General features: G+C 54.6%; 6 protein-coding genes across 6 annotated transcripts; 2 read left to right on the top strand and 4 right to left on the bottom strand.

Annotated features, from left to right (window-relative positions):
- Window positions 1–289: 289 nt before the first annotated feature.
- On the bottom strand, window positions 290–937 carry N7459_002719 (uncharacterized protein; the record flags this gene model as incomplete). The annotated part of the gene is made up of 3 exons (XM_056941904.1): window positions 290–319; window positions 390–619; window positions 757–937. 3 exons carry the CDS (start codon window positions 935–937, stop codon window positions 290–292), a joined length of 441 nt encoding a protein of 146 aa, XP_056801787.1.
- Window positions 938–1,713: 776 nt separating this feature from the next.
- Window positions 1,714–2,250, top strand: N7459_002720 (gamma-glutamylcyclotransferase family protein; the record flags this gene model as incomplete). Its single annotated transcript, XM_056941905.1, has 1 exon — window positions 1,714–2,250. One exon carries the CDS (start codon window positions 1,714–1,716, stop codon window positions 2,248–2,250), a length of 537 nt encoding a protein of 178 aa, XP_056801788.1.
- A 1,535-nt stretch (window positions 2,251–3,785) lies between these two features.
- Window positions 3,786–4,925, top strand: N7459_002721 (uncharacterized protein; the record flags this gene model as incomplete). The annotated part of the gene is made up of 1 exon (XM_056941906.1): window positions 3,786–4,925. The coding sequence occupies one exon, from the start codon at window positions 3,786–3,788 to the stop codon at window positions 4,923–4,925; it is 1,140 nt and encodes a 379-aa protein (XP_056801789.1).
- Window positions 4,926–7,723: 2,798 nt separating this feature from the next.
- N7459_002722 (uncharacterized protein) lies at window positions 7,724–8,527 on the bottom strand (the record flags this gene model as incomplete). The annotated part of the gene is made up of 1 exon (XM_056941907.1): window positions 7,724–8,527. One exon carries the CDS (start codon window positions 8,525–8,527, stop codon window positions 7,724–7,726), a length of 804 nt encoding a protein of 267 aa, XP_056801790.1.
- A 741-nt stretch (window positions 8,528–9,268) lies between these two features.
- On the bottom strand, window positions 9,269–10,706 carry N7459_002723 (putative mitochondrial ADP,ATP carrier protein (Ant); the record flags this gene model as incomplete). Its single annotated transcript, XM_056941908.1, has 4 exons — window positions 9,269–10,066; window positions 10,299–10,375; window positions 10,460–10,481; window positions 10,656–10,706. The coding sequence occupies 4 exons, from the start codon at window positions 10,704–10,706 to the stop codon at window positions 9,269–9,271; spliced, it is 948 nt and encodes a 315-aa protein (XP_056801791.1).
- A 1,584-nt stretch (window positions 10,707–12,290) lies between these two features.
- Window positions 12,291–14,157, bottom strand: N7459_002724 (KRI1 family protein; the record flags this gene model as incomplete). The annotated part of the gene is made up of 2 exons (XM_056941909.1): window positions 12,291–13,924; window positions 13,989–14,157. The coding sequence occupies 2 exons, from the start codon at window positions 14,155–14,157 to the stop codon at window positions 12,291–12,293; spliced, it is 1,803 nt and encodes a 600-aa protein (XP_056801792.1).
- Between the last annotated feature and the right edge of the window lie 269 nt (window positions 14,158–14,426).

Genomic DNA, 14,426 nt, shown 5'->3' on the forward strand with positions numbered 1-14,426 from the left:
GCGAAAACAACAAGAGAGTAAAGCTCCATATCGCCAGATTCGTATCTACTTGAGCTTGCCCCCTCATATCGCTTGTCTGAGCCTTGTCATGCTCGCTCCATACGGGCACATCACTCGCCTCGCCGTGGATGCTCTCTCTGTCTAGCTTTTGGTTTACCTGGACATCCTTGCCATCGACAGTGGTATGGGTTGACGGTATATATGTAAGGGCGATATATGAGGCTTTGAAAGAGGCTTATGCCCGGTAGTTTGTACAGTACCCTTCCACGCTCATGGTATCCCTTCTAACTCATTTCTTTCCAGACTGCGCAGAGGGATCCTATGTCGAGTATTAAGCACACAACATGGAGAAGAAGAAGATCATAGCAGAATCCATGGAAGATACATACCAGATAGACCTGATAAAACTGCATCTTGACGCGCTCGCCGTCCTTGTGCGGGGCGAACACCACCCGTCCAGCCCATGGCACGTACACGTCGCTCTCCGGGTTGGCCTTGAGGATGTAGTTCACGCCGCCGTAGAGCATGACCTCGTTCTCGCCGCCGAAGAAGATGTGCGTCGGAGTGTGTTTCCGGGATGCGACATGGGTCCAGAGGCTGTGGCGCAGGGCGAGAATTGCTGTTGAATTGCAAGTTAGTATGGAGTGCCGTTATATGGTACAGCAGGGTAAAAGGGAGGATGTGAGGATCCAGCCGGCAGTGACTATAGCACTGACTTGACTGGTAGGACAGCGTTCCGCAACATGATATACCTACCATCTGCGCCCGTCGCCTCCTTGGGCCCCATTATCAGTGTTGCATCGTCTGTAAAGCTCTCGACGTATTTCTCATGCAGGGACTCGGTGTCGCTGGTGCGGTAGAAGTCCTCCAGAAACGCGACGAGGTCGGCGGCGCGCGGCGGCGCGAGAGACCGGTCATAGGCAATGCTGTAGGACATTGTGCTTTGCTTTGCTTGTCGTGAAAAGAGCAAGACGTGGATGCATCGGTGATCTTGCCTGCTTAATATTGATCCATTCCATTCGGAAGTCTTTCGGATAGCGATAAGATCGGAAGCAGTCGGCCATGTGGGGCTTTGGCGAGCAAGAAGAACGAACCTATAACTAGTTGGTGTGAGTCAGTAGACATTTACTTCATAGGCTATGGTGGATGGGAATTGCAGACTCGGTCTTAGTCTAGGACTCACCACCTGCGGTCATTGCCAGGAACAAAGCGACCCTGACAACGTCGTTGAGCATTCTGACTTCATACTGCTGTCGGCACTGCTTTCAAATGCGAGTACTATTTCTGACTGATGAATTAATTTGGCTTTTATCCGTGACCAGCCACGTTGTTCATCTGGCCAAATAGAGAACCAGATCTGAAGATGAGAGTGAAAGAGTAACAGCGTTAGTATACCAGCATCCATGGTCGTTGCACAGAAACATTTCCTGTAGCAGGGAGGCATAAGTCGGATGGAGCTAGCACGAAGAGATCATCTTGAAACTGAATAGATCTGTCCATCTATCTCACGGCCTCGGTCGTCCACATACCCGAAGATGGTAATCCACCCCCTCTCATGCACTGGGAGGGCATTCCACTCCGCTATCGCCATCGTCACAGCCTGACAAGGACATTTCCCCACCTGCGCAGACTCCATCTGCACATCCCACCCTCTCCAGCAGCACCGTCGTGGTCTACATCGAGTGGCATCTCCGGGCGTCGAACAACGCAGCAATGCCAACTGCCCCACCCCCACCACCTCCTCCAGCAGATCCGCGCAGTAAGATATCGCCCGCGGTGCTCAAACTCAAATGCGTCTCCCCCGATCATTTCTTCTCACCGGGACCACCACCACAGACCACCGCACCCCCGACGGGCCCCTACTTCTTCTACGGCTCCTTACGGGACCCGAGCCTGCTCGCCGAGATCCTCGGCCTCCCCGCCGCGCCCACGCTGCGGCCCGCCTCCCTCGACGGGTACCAATGCAAGCTGTGGGGTCAGTACCCAGCGCTGGTGGCTGCGGACTCGAGCGACGTGGTCGAGGGCAGCGTGTACAGCGTGACGACGGCCGCGGATGCGCAGCGGCTGGCGGAGTATGAGACGCGGCATTACCGGGCTGTCTCGTGCGAGATTCGGTATGCGGATGTGCAGGAGCCCGTGCAGGAGGCGGGGTATGTCTTCCTGTTTGTGGGGGAGATGGGCGAGCTCACAGAGGGGAGGTTTGATTTGGAGGTGTGGCTGAGGCGGGTTGGGCGAGGGAGCAAGCGATGAGAATGAGGGGAGGAGTTGAGTTGGAAGAAGTTACTTGGTACTTGCTGAGTCCGGAAGTTGCTGTCCAGGCCCAATGGTTTAGCCCACGGGGTCGAAGAGCGATGCGATGATCGGCTGAGTGGCCGTCGTTCCTCGAGGCGAGAATTGGTCCCATCCTGATGCTCCGTTTCTTTTCTTTCCAATTCACATACTACAGTGGAATATATCCATAGATACCCCTCGGCGGAGGGGAAGAAACCCCCTAGCAATCGTATTCCTAGATGCCGGGAATAATACCATGCATTACATTGCATGCCTGAGAGTGGGTGCTCCATACCAGGCACTCGCAAATTGGCTGCGCTAAGGGCGCGAGAGGAATACGCGTCGCGGGGAGCGTCGATGTCGGAATTAGGGCGAAGTACTAACGACTTGGGGGTGCGCAGGGGAACACAGCAGGGCGCGGGTACCAGTGACGTCAGGCACAGGCCTCGAGCAGTTTGGGAAGTACCAGAGTACAAGCGTGGCCGTGAGCCGCTGCGCATTGAAGCATGTACTGTGGACTTTGCCCTTCTCACAAGGTCGCTTGGCCGCTGCTGATTGGGGGGCGCATCCACGTGCCCAGAGCGCGGCTTATCAGGCATTGCAAGTACAGAACCGGTACTTCGGGGCCCGGGGTACTCGCTCTGGAGGGTGCCAATCTAGGAAGCGGGAGGTACTCCGGAACCCCCAGTACCTAGGGCTACGCCCTGCAGCACGAGCACCCAGACGGGCCCTGACTGGCCGATAAGACATTGCACCAACTGAAGAGTATGACCCGAGTGACTCCGTACGAGGTTCGTTCGCGGAGTTGAGTGGGAATGGAAGACGCTTCCATGATCGTATCCAGTCGAGAAGAACAGCGTGAGCAGGAGGATTGAATCATCTTGACATCGACCATCGACCATCGACCATCGCATCGCCCCATCGTCCCCATACTATAGACTCGCACTCCTCGCCGGAAGTACCCGGCGATCCACGAGGCGCCAATCAATCCACCCACGCGCCCTTGTGAGTCCCAAGACTGCCTTGGTAACTTGGTGGAGGGGCAAAAGTGGGCAAGTGCGCCGTGACTGGAATGAAGTAGTCCTTTCCTGTATACTTTCTACCTCGCCTGCATTTCCCCCTCTCTTCCACTTCCACTCCCACTACTTGACTCTCTTGTCTCTTGCTCCCCCCTACTTTAAGACTTATCGCGCGTGGTGATCTTCAAGTCGCGATCTCTCCCCTTGCCGCGTCGCATCGACCCGCTACGTGGAAGTTCCCCCGAGCAATCGCGTCCCGGCGTGTTAGACACCTAAATTCCCCAACGCAACACAGCCTGTCTCTTTGTTCTCATTGAGGTGAGTGCTTCTGCTTCATGCTCTTTCATTCCATTTGAAAGCGTACCCCTGTTGCCACCCGCCCCCGTCTCCTCCCAATCCGGTGGCGCGGCTGTGTCGCATTGTATGGAACGCCCGATCTGACTCATATGGTTTGCGCGCGCGCTCCAGACAGTTTCCTCCTTTCAACCACCCACCATGGCTTCACAGACCAACTCCAGCATCGCAATGGCTCTTGCTGGCAAGACCAAGACTGCCTCCGTGGATATTCCTCAGCCCCGTTCGAGCGTGGCCTCCAAGGCACCTTCGCGCCCCGGACAACCAGCCATGCTCCCGACGCCACCCAACTCCATCTCGCCCACCCTCCCTCCTCAGGCCTTTAAACACCGCCCGGCGCTGTCGCCAGGCTCGCCGCTCTCGACTGTGCCGCAGCTGGACTCCGATATCGACCTGCAGGACGCGGTCGAGCACGCCAACAGCCAGGACCAGCCGCGGCCCGCGACGCACGAGCTGGACAGCGTTGGCGACATCACCCCTGCCATGCTCGCCAAGTACCACCTGCCCGAAATCCTGCTGCAGCAGGGTCCCCTGGCAATCCGTCATGTCATCGGCTTCTTGACCACCTCGGTCCCGGGCTTCTCGCGCATCCCGCCTGCCAAGGCGCGTCGGCTCGTCGTGGCCGCGCTGGAAGGTCGGGGTCATGAAGGAGGCGTGGAAGGGGATGTGGTCTTTGAAAAGATCGGCTGGGGACGCTGGGACGCGCGCCCACGCGGTGAGCTGACGCGCGAGCGTGAGCCTGCCGACCACGCATCGTCGCCTCCGTCCAGTCTTGCGGGTTCTTTCCAGCAGCGTGGTCTCGAGATCGGGCGTCGCTCCTCCTGGACCAAGCATCGCGACCCAGCCCGTGCCAGCATGGGTGACTTCTCCACCGCCTTCTCGTACACGGAGGACTACGCCATGCGCGAGTATGACGACGTGGACATGCTCGAGCACGAGGCCGACAAGATGTCGCTGGACGGCGACGAGGGACGCGAGTACTGTTCTTCTTCCGAGGCGCCGGACGACCTGCAGGATGAGGAGTGGGCGGAAGGCGATGACACAGACGAAGAGGACTGGGCCCAGATCGGCGCGGATGCGCTGCGGGCGCGCTCGCTGAACGGCGGCGGCGGTTTTGTTCGCAGCAGCAACGTCGCGGCCCGCGCAAAGCCTCTGCCTTCCGCCCTGTTCGGCGCTGGCGCCGGACCCACGGCCTCCACTGCGCCCAAGTCGGCGCCCCGCCACTTTGACACCCAGGAACGTGCTGCGGTCGAGGCGCTACTTCGTCTGGGCTCCATGTAAAGCTCTCCTCCTTCCTCTCATCATGATCGGCGTTTTTGCTTTTTTTTTCTTTTGCGCGCGGATACAGTCTGCATTCCATAATGAGGTCGTCCCGGCGGGTCCGGGGTTTGGATGTTTCTTGCTTTGATTTATCACGATGTCATATCAGACAAGAAACGCCCGAGGCCTTCCTTTGGAATGCTTACAACACGACTCCGTCGCCTGATACGACCTTCGGCGTTGGGAACTTCTGGTGTGTTATGTGTTGGGTCTCTCTTTTCAAGACGGCGTTGATTATTTGGACGAAACAAAATGGCTTTCTCATTCAACCCTGAGCAGTCCAGCTGGCTACCTGGTCAGCACGATCGACTGCTCTATGATAAGCCTGCATACCCTTTATCTTTCGTCTAGACATGCACAATTTGCGGTCTTTGCAATTCTCGATTCTCTTCGCATCGAGTCCCGGGCTTCAACCGCTTCGCCCGCGGAACTCGCATTGATTTCTTTCTTACGTCCTTCTAATATCTCGATTCTCCCAATCTGCTTGGGGTCTGTTCATTTTGTTGATTCTGGCACCTCCCGGACCCAACTGCAACCGACGTGTCGACTGGCATCATGGGCGATGTGTGGCATCGGTCGTCTTTGTTGCACTGCACTGACCCACGCATATCTCTGGTTCTATTCGGTTCTGACTGCCTCTGGTGCTATCCAGACACTCGTCGTTGTGCTCTTGGTCATCTTTACTGATTCCACTGGGAGTTGGGCTCGATTCCTCTTGTGCTCGGGGGTTGTATGTGGACATCCCGTTCGGAGGAATTGAGGCCAAACTCGGGTTCGGGCCGGATGCTAGATGGTTTATGATGGTATGGTTACGTGGGATGGGAACTGGATATGAGCCTGGCGGGCAAGTACATAGCACGGGACTATTCTTTTAGGTAGTTGATGGATCCAGGGGTCCACAAAAGCGTGGGCTCTGTCCATCCGAATCAATGACCAGAGGTCTCGTCGGCTACGACACTACAACCTTTCTCTTAGCTCATCCTGAGCAGGTAAATACTTTCAACGATGGGCGTGGAGTCAAGCTCGCTCATGCATAGACTACGTATGTGGAGTAGGTACTCAGCTCCCTATCATCTTGGTCCAGAGCCTACATGAATGAATTCAAGCATACGCACATCAACAGGACTAATATTCATTCAGAGAATAATATAATAACACAGCAGTGAATAAACCCTCGAGCCAAAGCAATGCACCACAAAAACGACCCTCTTCCTCGCCTATGGACTTCGATGGCACAAGGGCATTAGCATGTAAAAACGGCTCTGTGTAGCACTGCTGCTGCTGCTGCTGCTGCTGCATGAGGCTAGCCAGGCGACACGCTTCTATCTCTCGATCAAGGATATTCCCACCAGCGCTGAGGTGCATCCCACGAGGCTGCAGATGTCCGCTCCGGCGACGCTAGACGTAGACGATGTTGCGCAAGTGACCGTGTCCGATCCGCGACGGGACCGGTGATATGCTGCTAGTCTTGAGATTCCCGGTGGTGGGCGTAGCGTGGTTGTTTGCTGGCTCAGGGTGATGAGAGAGGACTAGGTGGAGGGTGGGTAACGCGGTGCCGATAATATCAGTCACCGTGCGATTGTCACTTTGATGAGACGAGGACTAGATGAAGGGTGGGTGGCTCGGTGGCGATAATATCAGTCACCATGCGATTGTTGTATCCGTGACTTTGATGAGACGAGGACTAGATGAAGGGTAGGTGGCTCGGTGCCGATAATATCAGTCACCGTGCGATTATTATTATCCGTCACTTTGATGAGACGAGGGTGGTTGATTGACTGTCTTGTTGGTGCTCGTCTTGCGACGGTTGTTGTCGGGGCCCGGTTAGGGGACGAGAGAGCTTGGGGGTGTCGAGGGTTGTTTGGGTTGTGGACAGGAGTGTCTGGTGGCTGAGAAGCGAGGGGATCACCATGAATCGAAGTGTCTGGTGGCTGAGAAGCGAGGGGAGGGATTACCATGAATCGAAGTGTCTCGGCTGGTTGATGAATCTGTTGCTCGATGCCGTGTTCGGAACACGCACCGCGTGCGGGGGCCCTAACAGTGATGGCTGTGGGCGTTCTGAAGCAAGGGCCCGATGTATGTATTATGCCCGTTGCCGATGCTTTGGGTTTGCCGTTGTCCGTCGCTTCTGTCCTTGCGGCGAGTCTCTCTTTGCCGGGTTCCTTGTCTTGCGCGCTTAGCTGGCTTTGTCTTGTTGGGTTTGATCTGAATGCCAGCTGCGCGGAGGCTGGGAGGGGAGGAGACGAGTGCGTGGAGGAGGAAGAAAGTGCGTGGAGGAGGAAGAAAGTGCGTGGGGGGAAGGAGCGCTCTTTTATAATCGTGAGAGCAGCAGGCAACGACGGGTTGCTGCGGCGATGTGCTCATTCCCAGGCTTCAGTCACTTTGTTTCCTGGGTGCGGTCTGCAGGCTGCCATTCACTGCTGCCTCACAGCTAGGCTACGATCTGAGCGGTGTTTTCTTATTCGGACTTCACTGGGTATTTCATCTGGTCTTGATTGTCATGTATCGAGTCTAAGAGAGGGTACTCTGCTGGTGAATATACGGCAACCAGCCTATAATCTTTGTCCACACCCTTGAATCCTTCCATTCAATACCAAGCAGTAAAGCGATATGCACAGTCCCATCCTTCTCTCAATTTGAATATCAAGCCGCCGTACAGTATGCCTGACACCGAACGCCTAAGAATAACCACATCCCGGTCTCGCCATCCATGAGCAAAGCACCCAATTCACCCGTTCCTATTCTCAATTATTGCATCCTCATTCATCACTGTGGGCATTGTTGATTCGCTTCCACACCTCTGCCTCAACCTCTGCCAGTTTCGTGCCTGCGGTCTGCATCCACGACTTGGCCGTGTTGAGCAGACCGGGCTCATCATCGTCAGGGAAGATGCTGCTCGCGCCACCGCCAGCACTGCTATTATAGTGTAATGGCAGTGTTTGCGGCTGGGCGGCTCCTCCAGCGGGAGACTGGTACACGGAAGCATATGGAGAGGATGTTGAATTGGGAATTGCCGAGTATGTCTGGCTCGGCGGCTGGTAGGAGTATGACTGGGTGAAGGGAGCTGCCGGAGCAGGCGGGGCGGTGGCGGAGGCATTGGATTGCAGAGCTGGGGAGACCCCCTCGCCTGCTTTTGGGGGTGGTGGGACGGGCGATTGTGTGGACGGAAAAGGGTTCGTAGCGGTGGGTTCTGGCATAGCGCCTGGCTGCGGCGGTGCGGGGGATTGCAAAGACGTTGTTGTTGGAGCGTTGGTTGTTGGCGTTGCTGTGAGGTTGCCCGGGGGCTGTGCGGCTGTCGTCGCTGTAGGAGCTGGTAAGCTCGGCGCGGCACCAGGCTGAGCAGAGGGTGGGTTCTCTGGTTGCGCAGTTGCGTATATGGGAGCATAGGAGGGTGCAGTGGCCGTGGCAGATGTGTTTAAAGGTTGCGTGGTGGCGGTCGTCGAGGACTCGATTGTGGTGGCGGGTTCAGGATGGGAGGTGGTTGCGTGCGTGCCAGCGTCCTCTGGCTTGTTGGGATTAAGAGGAGCGGAGCTGTACGTCTGAACTCCAGTGGGGGCAGACATATTGGCATGTGGAAGAGTAGGTTGTTGTCAAGTAGAAGATACAGAGAAGATGTCGGGGGAGCTTCCAGGAGCTTCACGCCCCAGACGTCATGCGTCTTCCGCTGTGGGGCAGCCGCTGGGTGGAGAGAACAAAGGGGTGCAATTATGATAATGGGCGGTGTGGTCGAGATGGAATGAACATAGAAGAGGAGATTAACGGTGCAAACCTGAGATATTGCAGACCGCTGGAATCCAATGTGGCTAGATATGTGCCACGTCATTGAAATTGAAATGCGTGAGGCAAGACTGGATGCTGGCGAGAATCCAGTCTACATACTTGACCTTGCATGCGAAGAACAAGTCGGGCCGCCCTGACTGTGAGCCAAGCCGGCATTATTATGGTAGGTCAGGAAGCATCTTAAGGAACATCTGGAGAGCCAACGCCAGCGGTAGAAAACCTGCATGGAGGCGTTTGCACAACTCCCTACGAGATACCACGAGCGAGGACTAGTCTTACGAGAAAAGGCAGCGTTGAAACAAAAAAAGAGTTTGCAGGCAGTAAAGTACATCGGGTGTAAAAAAGGGAAGAATCAGACCATTCTATGCTTCAAGATCCCCCCGAACCCATTTCTTGACGCATCTATCTTTTGCAGTTCCCACAACCTCAACTTCCCGCGCCCAGTGGTTACACCGGGGGCAGGGAAAGCATCCCCTGACTCCAGTATAACTACAGTGGCAGACGATTCACGAGGGGTGAGTCATCTATTTGAACTTCTTGCCGAAGAGGATCAGCTGGACCTGGTCGTAGATGGACAGGACACCAGCACCGGCAACACCACGCAGGATGTTGGCACCGGCACCCTTGAACAGGGACTTGGTACCCTCCTTGGCGACGATCTGGCGGGCAGCATCCAGGGAGCTGGAGTACTTGACGGCCTCACCAGAGGTCATCATCATACGACGACGGACAGTGTCCAGAGGGTAGGAAGCAACACCGGCAGCAGTGGTAACAGTCCAGCCAAGCAGGAAGGAAGCGAGGAAAGAGCCCTCAAGAGGACCAACCAGGAGAACGGGCTTGATGGAGTCGTACATGCCGAAGTACAGACCACGGTAGACAACGATACCGAGGACGGAGGGACCGAAACCACGGTAGAGACCGGCAATACCGTCGGAGGCGAGGGTCTTGCGGTAGACGTCAACGAGACCGTTAAACTGACGGTCACCGGTACCCTTGGCGGACTTGGCGTCGTTGGCCAGACGGGTACGGGCGTAGTCCAGGGAGTAGACGAAGAGGAGGGAAGTGGCACCGGCAGCACCACCGGAGGCCAGGTTACCCATCATCCACTTGGTGTAGCCGTCACGCTCCTTCTTGTAGGCGAACATCGACTTGTAGGTGTCACGGAAGGCGAAGTTCAGAGCCTGGGTGGGGAAGTAACGGATGACGTTGGCGGTGTTACCACGCCAGAGGGAGACAACACCCTCGGAGGCAGCAGTGCGGCGGAAGCAGTCAGCAATGCCGTTGTACTTGCGGTCGAGACGGCCGGCCTTAAGCATCTCATCCTAGAAGATGGTTGCGTTAACAACGGTCCATGGAAGGGCCAAGTTCTTTCCCCAGCCGACAGGATCGAGTCGGAGAAAAAAATTTTCATGCTCAGAAGAGCACCAACCAACCCACCGTTCATTGGACATCCGGTGGGAATCACGGTTGGAAGAATACAGTGAATATTTATTTGATTTCTCTGACCTGCGACCAAGCCGACTGGGAATAGTGATGGGAAAGGGGTCGACCAACCTGGTTCTGGATGAGCAGCTTAATACGCTCAATGGGGGCGGCAGCAGTCTTGGAGACAGCGGCGGAAACACCACCCACTGCAAATTTGTTAGTATCGATGGAAACAGCGGTGATTTAGATGGTTCCCAGCTGGAGCTGGAAACGGATGTTGTGGTACATACTCAGGAAGTCGACGACGAAGCCCTGAAAATATTTTCCGTTAGCATGCCTGAGCGTACCAAGTCACTTGCATGGATGACTGCTGGTCCTTTTCGATCCGACACGTTCCAGATCGATGGCGGCAATTCGAGATGAGCCGGGTCATCGATTCAACGCGCGACGTGAGAAGGCCAGGTCAGCAGGGAGGGAAAGACTCACGGGCATGCCGAAGACCGACTTCTCGGCCTGGTTAACTTCACCCTTGGACATTGTGAAGGTTGTGCAAGAAACAGATGCAACAACAAAAAAAGAGAGGAGATGGGGAGAGTGTCAAGAAGAACACCAGGGATGGGAGGGAAGAAAAAGAAGAGAAGAGTGAAGGGGCGGAAGGGGGAAGAAAAATACTGCCGTTCGCTTCTTGCAGGCGCAACCGCTAAGACCCAATCAGGCAGCCCAAGGGCGGTAATTACGCGGTACGGCACGGCGGGCTTGCCGATATCTCCCGATCGCCAGCAGGAAAATTCTGCATGAGGCTGGTGACCGCTGCTATGGCCTCGCGAGGAGTGACGGCATGGCGAAATCTAGATGAAATCTATCTTCTATGCTACTACCCTGTTATTTAGTTTTGTTAGCAGTCACACTCACTTTTCTGGCGCCTAGAGTGAGTCCGGCACACAACGCTGTAAAACCTGTAGTCCCGAGCAACGGTGTCTAAGCGCCCGGTGGACACTCTGGTCTCCGTACAAGCGTGTATCTTTCCCCGTACCGGGGCAACCTCTCCTTTTCTCCCTGCCCCGAGCATCCGGGCTCCCGGCTTTACTTGCCACCAGCCTGATGGCCGTGACCCTTACTCTTCCCCAATGTGAATTCTCTTGGTTTACCCTGGGGAAATTTCCAATCTACTATACATGATTAGTGGATGTGTGGGTTTTTGGGGCTGTCAAATCTGCTTCAAGAACAGCTCATGTTTAGCAACAATTAGTTCAATCATTATTGTCGATTTCTTTGCACTTGACATGCACTTCCAGTACTTGCTACCTAGGTAGGTCTTACAACTACTATGTCTCTATCAATATCTGTAGATGCGCACCACCCAGGCGTGAGCTTCTCTTCCAAGTCAGCATCACTGCTGGTCCAGTGCCAATATGAGACATTTTCTCGCTGCTATTTATGTCACTGATACAAACTTTATGGTGGGGATGAGCCGCATGTGCAATGTACCCGGGCAGAACCAGGTACAAGTTCCATAATACAGCGGGCCCACTTCTCTGAATCCCTCTGGCCCTGGCAAAATAATAATAAATATAGCTGCTGGTGGTCGCGTGCTGCATTCTCACTCAGTATCTCAACGGGTACTGAGGAAAGTCGAATAACTTCATTTGAACAAATGAAGTGATCTCTTGTTTCCAATCTTACACAAAGGTTAGCAATGGGTGCCAGGTCACATAAGGTGTTGCTTTTTCCGAGCTAGGAGAAAATACAGAGCCTGCAGGAACATATCAAATAGTTATGTACCTAGGCACATAATACATACAGCCAGATATGTATGTATGTAGAAGTGCATGCAAGGAAGCAGTGTTGCTTATTCAACCATAATTCAAGAGCATTAGTCAAATAGGTCCCAAAAAAAATTTACCTACAGGTGAACATGACGGACCTTGGGATATATATTCGAGGAGCAACGATACTCGGATAAGCACCTCCCCGCGTACCAGCCAAATCAAGCTCGAATGGGAAAATTGCAAAAAAAAGATGACGGATGGGTAGAAAAATACAACGATCAAACTCCTTCGCATAATGTGGAATCATCTCAAAGCTATGGACAATAATGATCTCTTTTTTTGGCCGCTGCGCTCAGTTCTTTTTCGAGCGCTTTCTCTTCTTCCTCCGGCCATCACCTTCCCGAATATCAATTTTAGTCTCATCATCTGCCTCAGTCTTCTCATCGTCCTTTTCGGCGGCCTTGCGAGGTCCAAGGTTAAAGGTCGGCTCGTTTTCATTCCCAAAGGTATCCTTGCGCCACTGACGGAGTCGGGCCTTCTTGCCCAGCTTTCTCTGGTCACGCTGCTTCTTCTCCTCGTCGCGGAAGGAAGCAAGCTTCTTTAGACCAGCGAACTGGTTCAGTTGGTTGTCGTCTGCCATGAGAATGTCCCGCGCTGTCAAACCGAAGCTCTGCGGCGAGGTCTCACGATACCGGAATTGAGTCGCGTTCTTCTTCGTGGCACCCGGAAGCAACGTGATATCCAGATCCAGATTGCGGTCAACTGCCTCTTCGATGCGGAGACGATCTTTACGAGCCTCTCGCTTCTGGTCACGCTTTTCCTGAGCTTTGCTCTTCTTGGAACCAGCGCCGGCGTCATCACTGTCGTCCATTGCATTGTCCGAGTCAAGAGAGGGCTTGGCTGCTTCATCTTCGTAATCCGGAATCAAGTCCTTGATATCAATGTCGTCGTCCCACTCGGGCTTCTTGGGATGCTTCTTGCCATCCTCTGCAGCCGCGTAGTACTCCTCTCCAAATCGCTTTTCCATCTCCTTCTCCCACTCTTTGTCATCCCAGGCGTCATCAAGGAAACGGGCCCAGTCATCATCCGTGAATTCTGATGCTCGGAAGCCAGCAATCTCCTTGATCTGCTTGACCTTGTTCTGCAACTCCTCGAGCTTAAGCTTACGCAAACGATTCTTCTCGGTCTCACGCTCTTTCTTTTCGTCCTCCTTCCGCTGGCGCTCAGCATCTCGCTGCTTCTTGCGCGAGCTTTTCTCTTCTCGTCGGACGGAGAGTTTGTTGGTGGAATCACGGGCGTGGGTGACCAGCTTCTCGTTAAGCTTACTGGGATCCTCAAAACGCAAGTTGTAAGCCTCCTCAAATTCATCAGCCTGATCCACCTCATCGTCATCGTCGGATTCGAAAGGATGAAGCTCGGGTCGACCGGAGGGGACCCATGCACGGGATGACATGAAGTTGGAGAGGAAAGTCTCGGGATCTTTGTCTGCACTCTCGACGTCTAGTTTGGCCTCCAATTTAGGCCCGGCAGGCTCTTCAGGACCAGACTTGCGGACTAGAAAATCATCCTCAACATCCTCCATCTCATCATCGGAGCGGTGCAACTCCTTGACAAGCGCGTCCTTCAGCTCTGCTTGCTCCTGCGCAAACGTCTTCGGGGCATTCTCTTCCTCAGCCGGGTCGGCACCGCTCAGCAGGTTGTCTCGATGGTAATCTCGGAGCGTCATGGACTTCTCCTTCTTCTCTTTGGGAGTGGGATCCGCATCGGGGTCAAACTTGGTGTAGAACGTCACGTTGTTGTCGTACACGCGAGGGTCTTTGGAACGGATAGCATTCAGTGTGGCCATGATCTCCGCATCGAGAGCCTCTGTTGCCAGCTCTCCTTCATCATCCTCATCTTCGTCGGAAGAAGACTCGGAGTCGTCTGATGGCACGTCGTTGGCTCCGCGCTTGCCCAAGTTCGAGGCTTTGCCGTATTTTGACTCAACTGTAGAGAGCTTTAATGTTAGTGACTTGCCGACCAAGGATCCAAGAACGGGGCGAATCCATACGTTTCTGCACTTCTTCCCGCTTCTTATTGTGCTCAAATCGTTTGGCATACTCCTCGTTGATCTTGAAACCGCCACCCGACGACTTGCCAATGGGAACACCACCAGCATCATCCCCAGAGTCGCTGTCTTCGTCTAAAAGCGTGCGCATTTTCTTCGACGGAGGCTCCATTGTTGCACAGAGTGTTTCAAACGATCGGGCTGCACCGCGGCGAAGATCGACGGCAGAAAAGAAAAAAATTCGTCTACACCGCTTTTCACCGGGGAAACCGCCTCGTCCTTCTCTGCCTGACAGACCAGGCATTTAGCGCCCCCGAACTGACGTAGCCAATTAGATCATTGCAGCGAAGCGCTGCTTGAGTCCGCTGAACAGCACGCGGGTCGGTTCTCTCCAGGCCTCCTCCGCTTCTCTTCGTTTGTTGGACTCGTTTCTTAACTGCT

This window comes from Penicillium hispanicum, assembly GCF_028827665.1.
Source record: "Penicillium hispanicum strain IBT 35686 chromosome Unknown utg000003l_segment0_segment0, whole genome shotgun sequence".
NCBI lineage: Eukaryota > Fungi > Ascomycota > Eurotiomycetes > Eurotiales > Aspergillaceae > Penicillium > Penicillium hispanicum.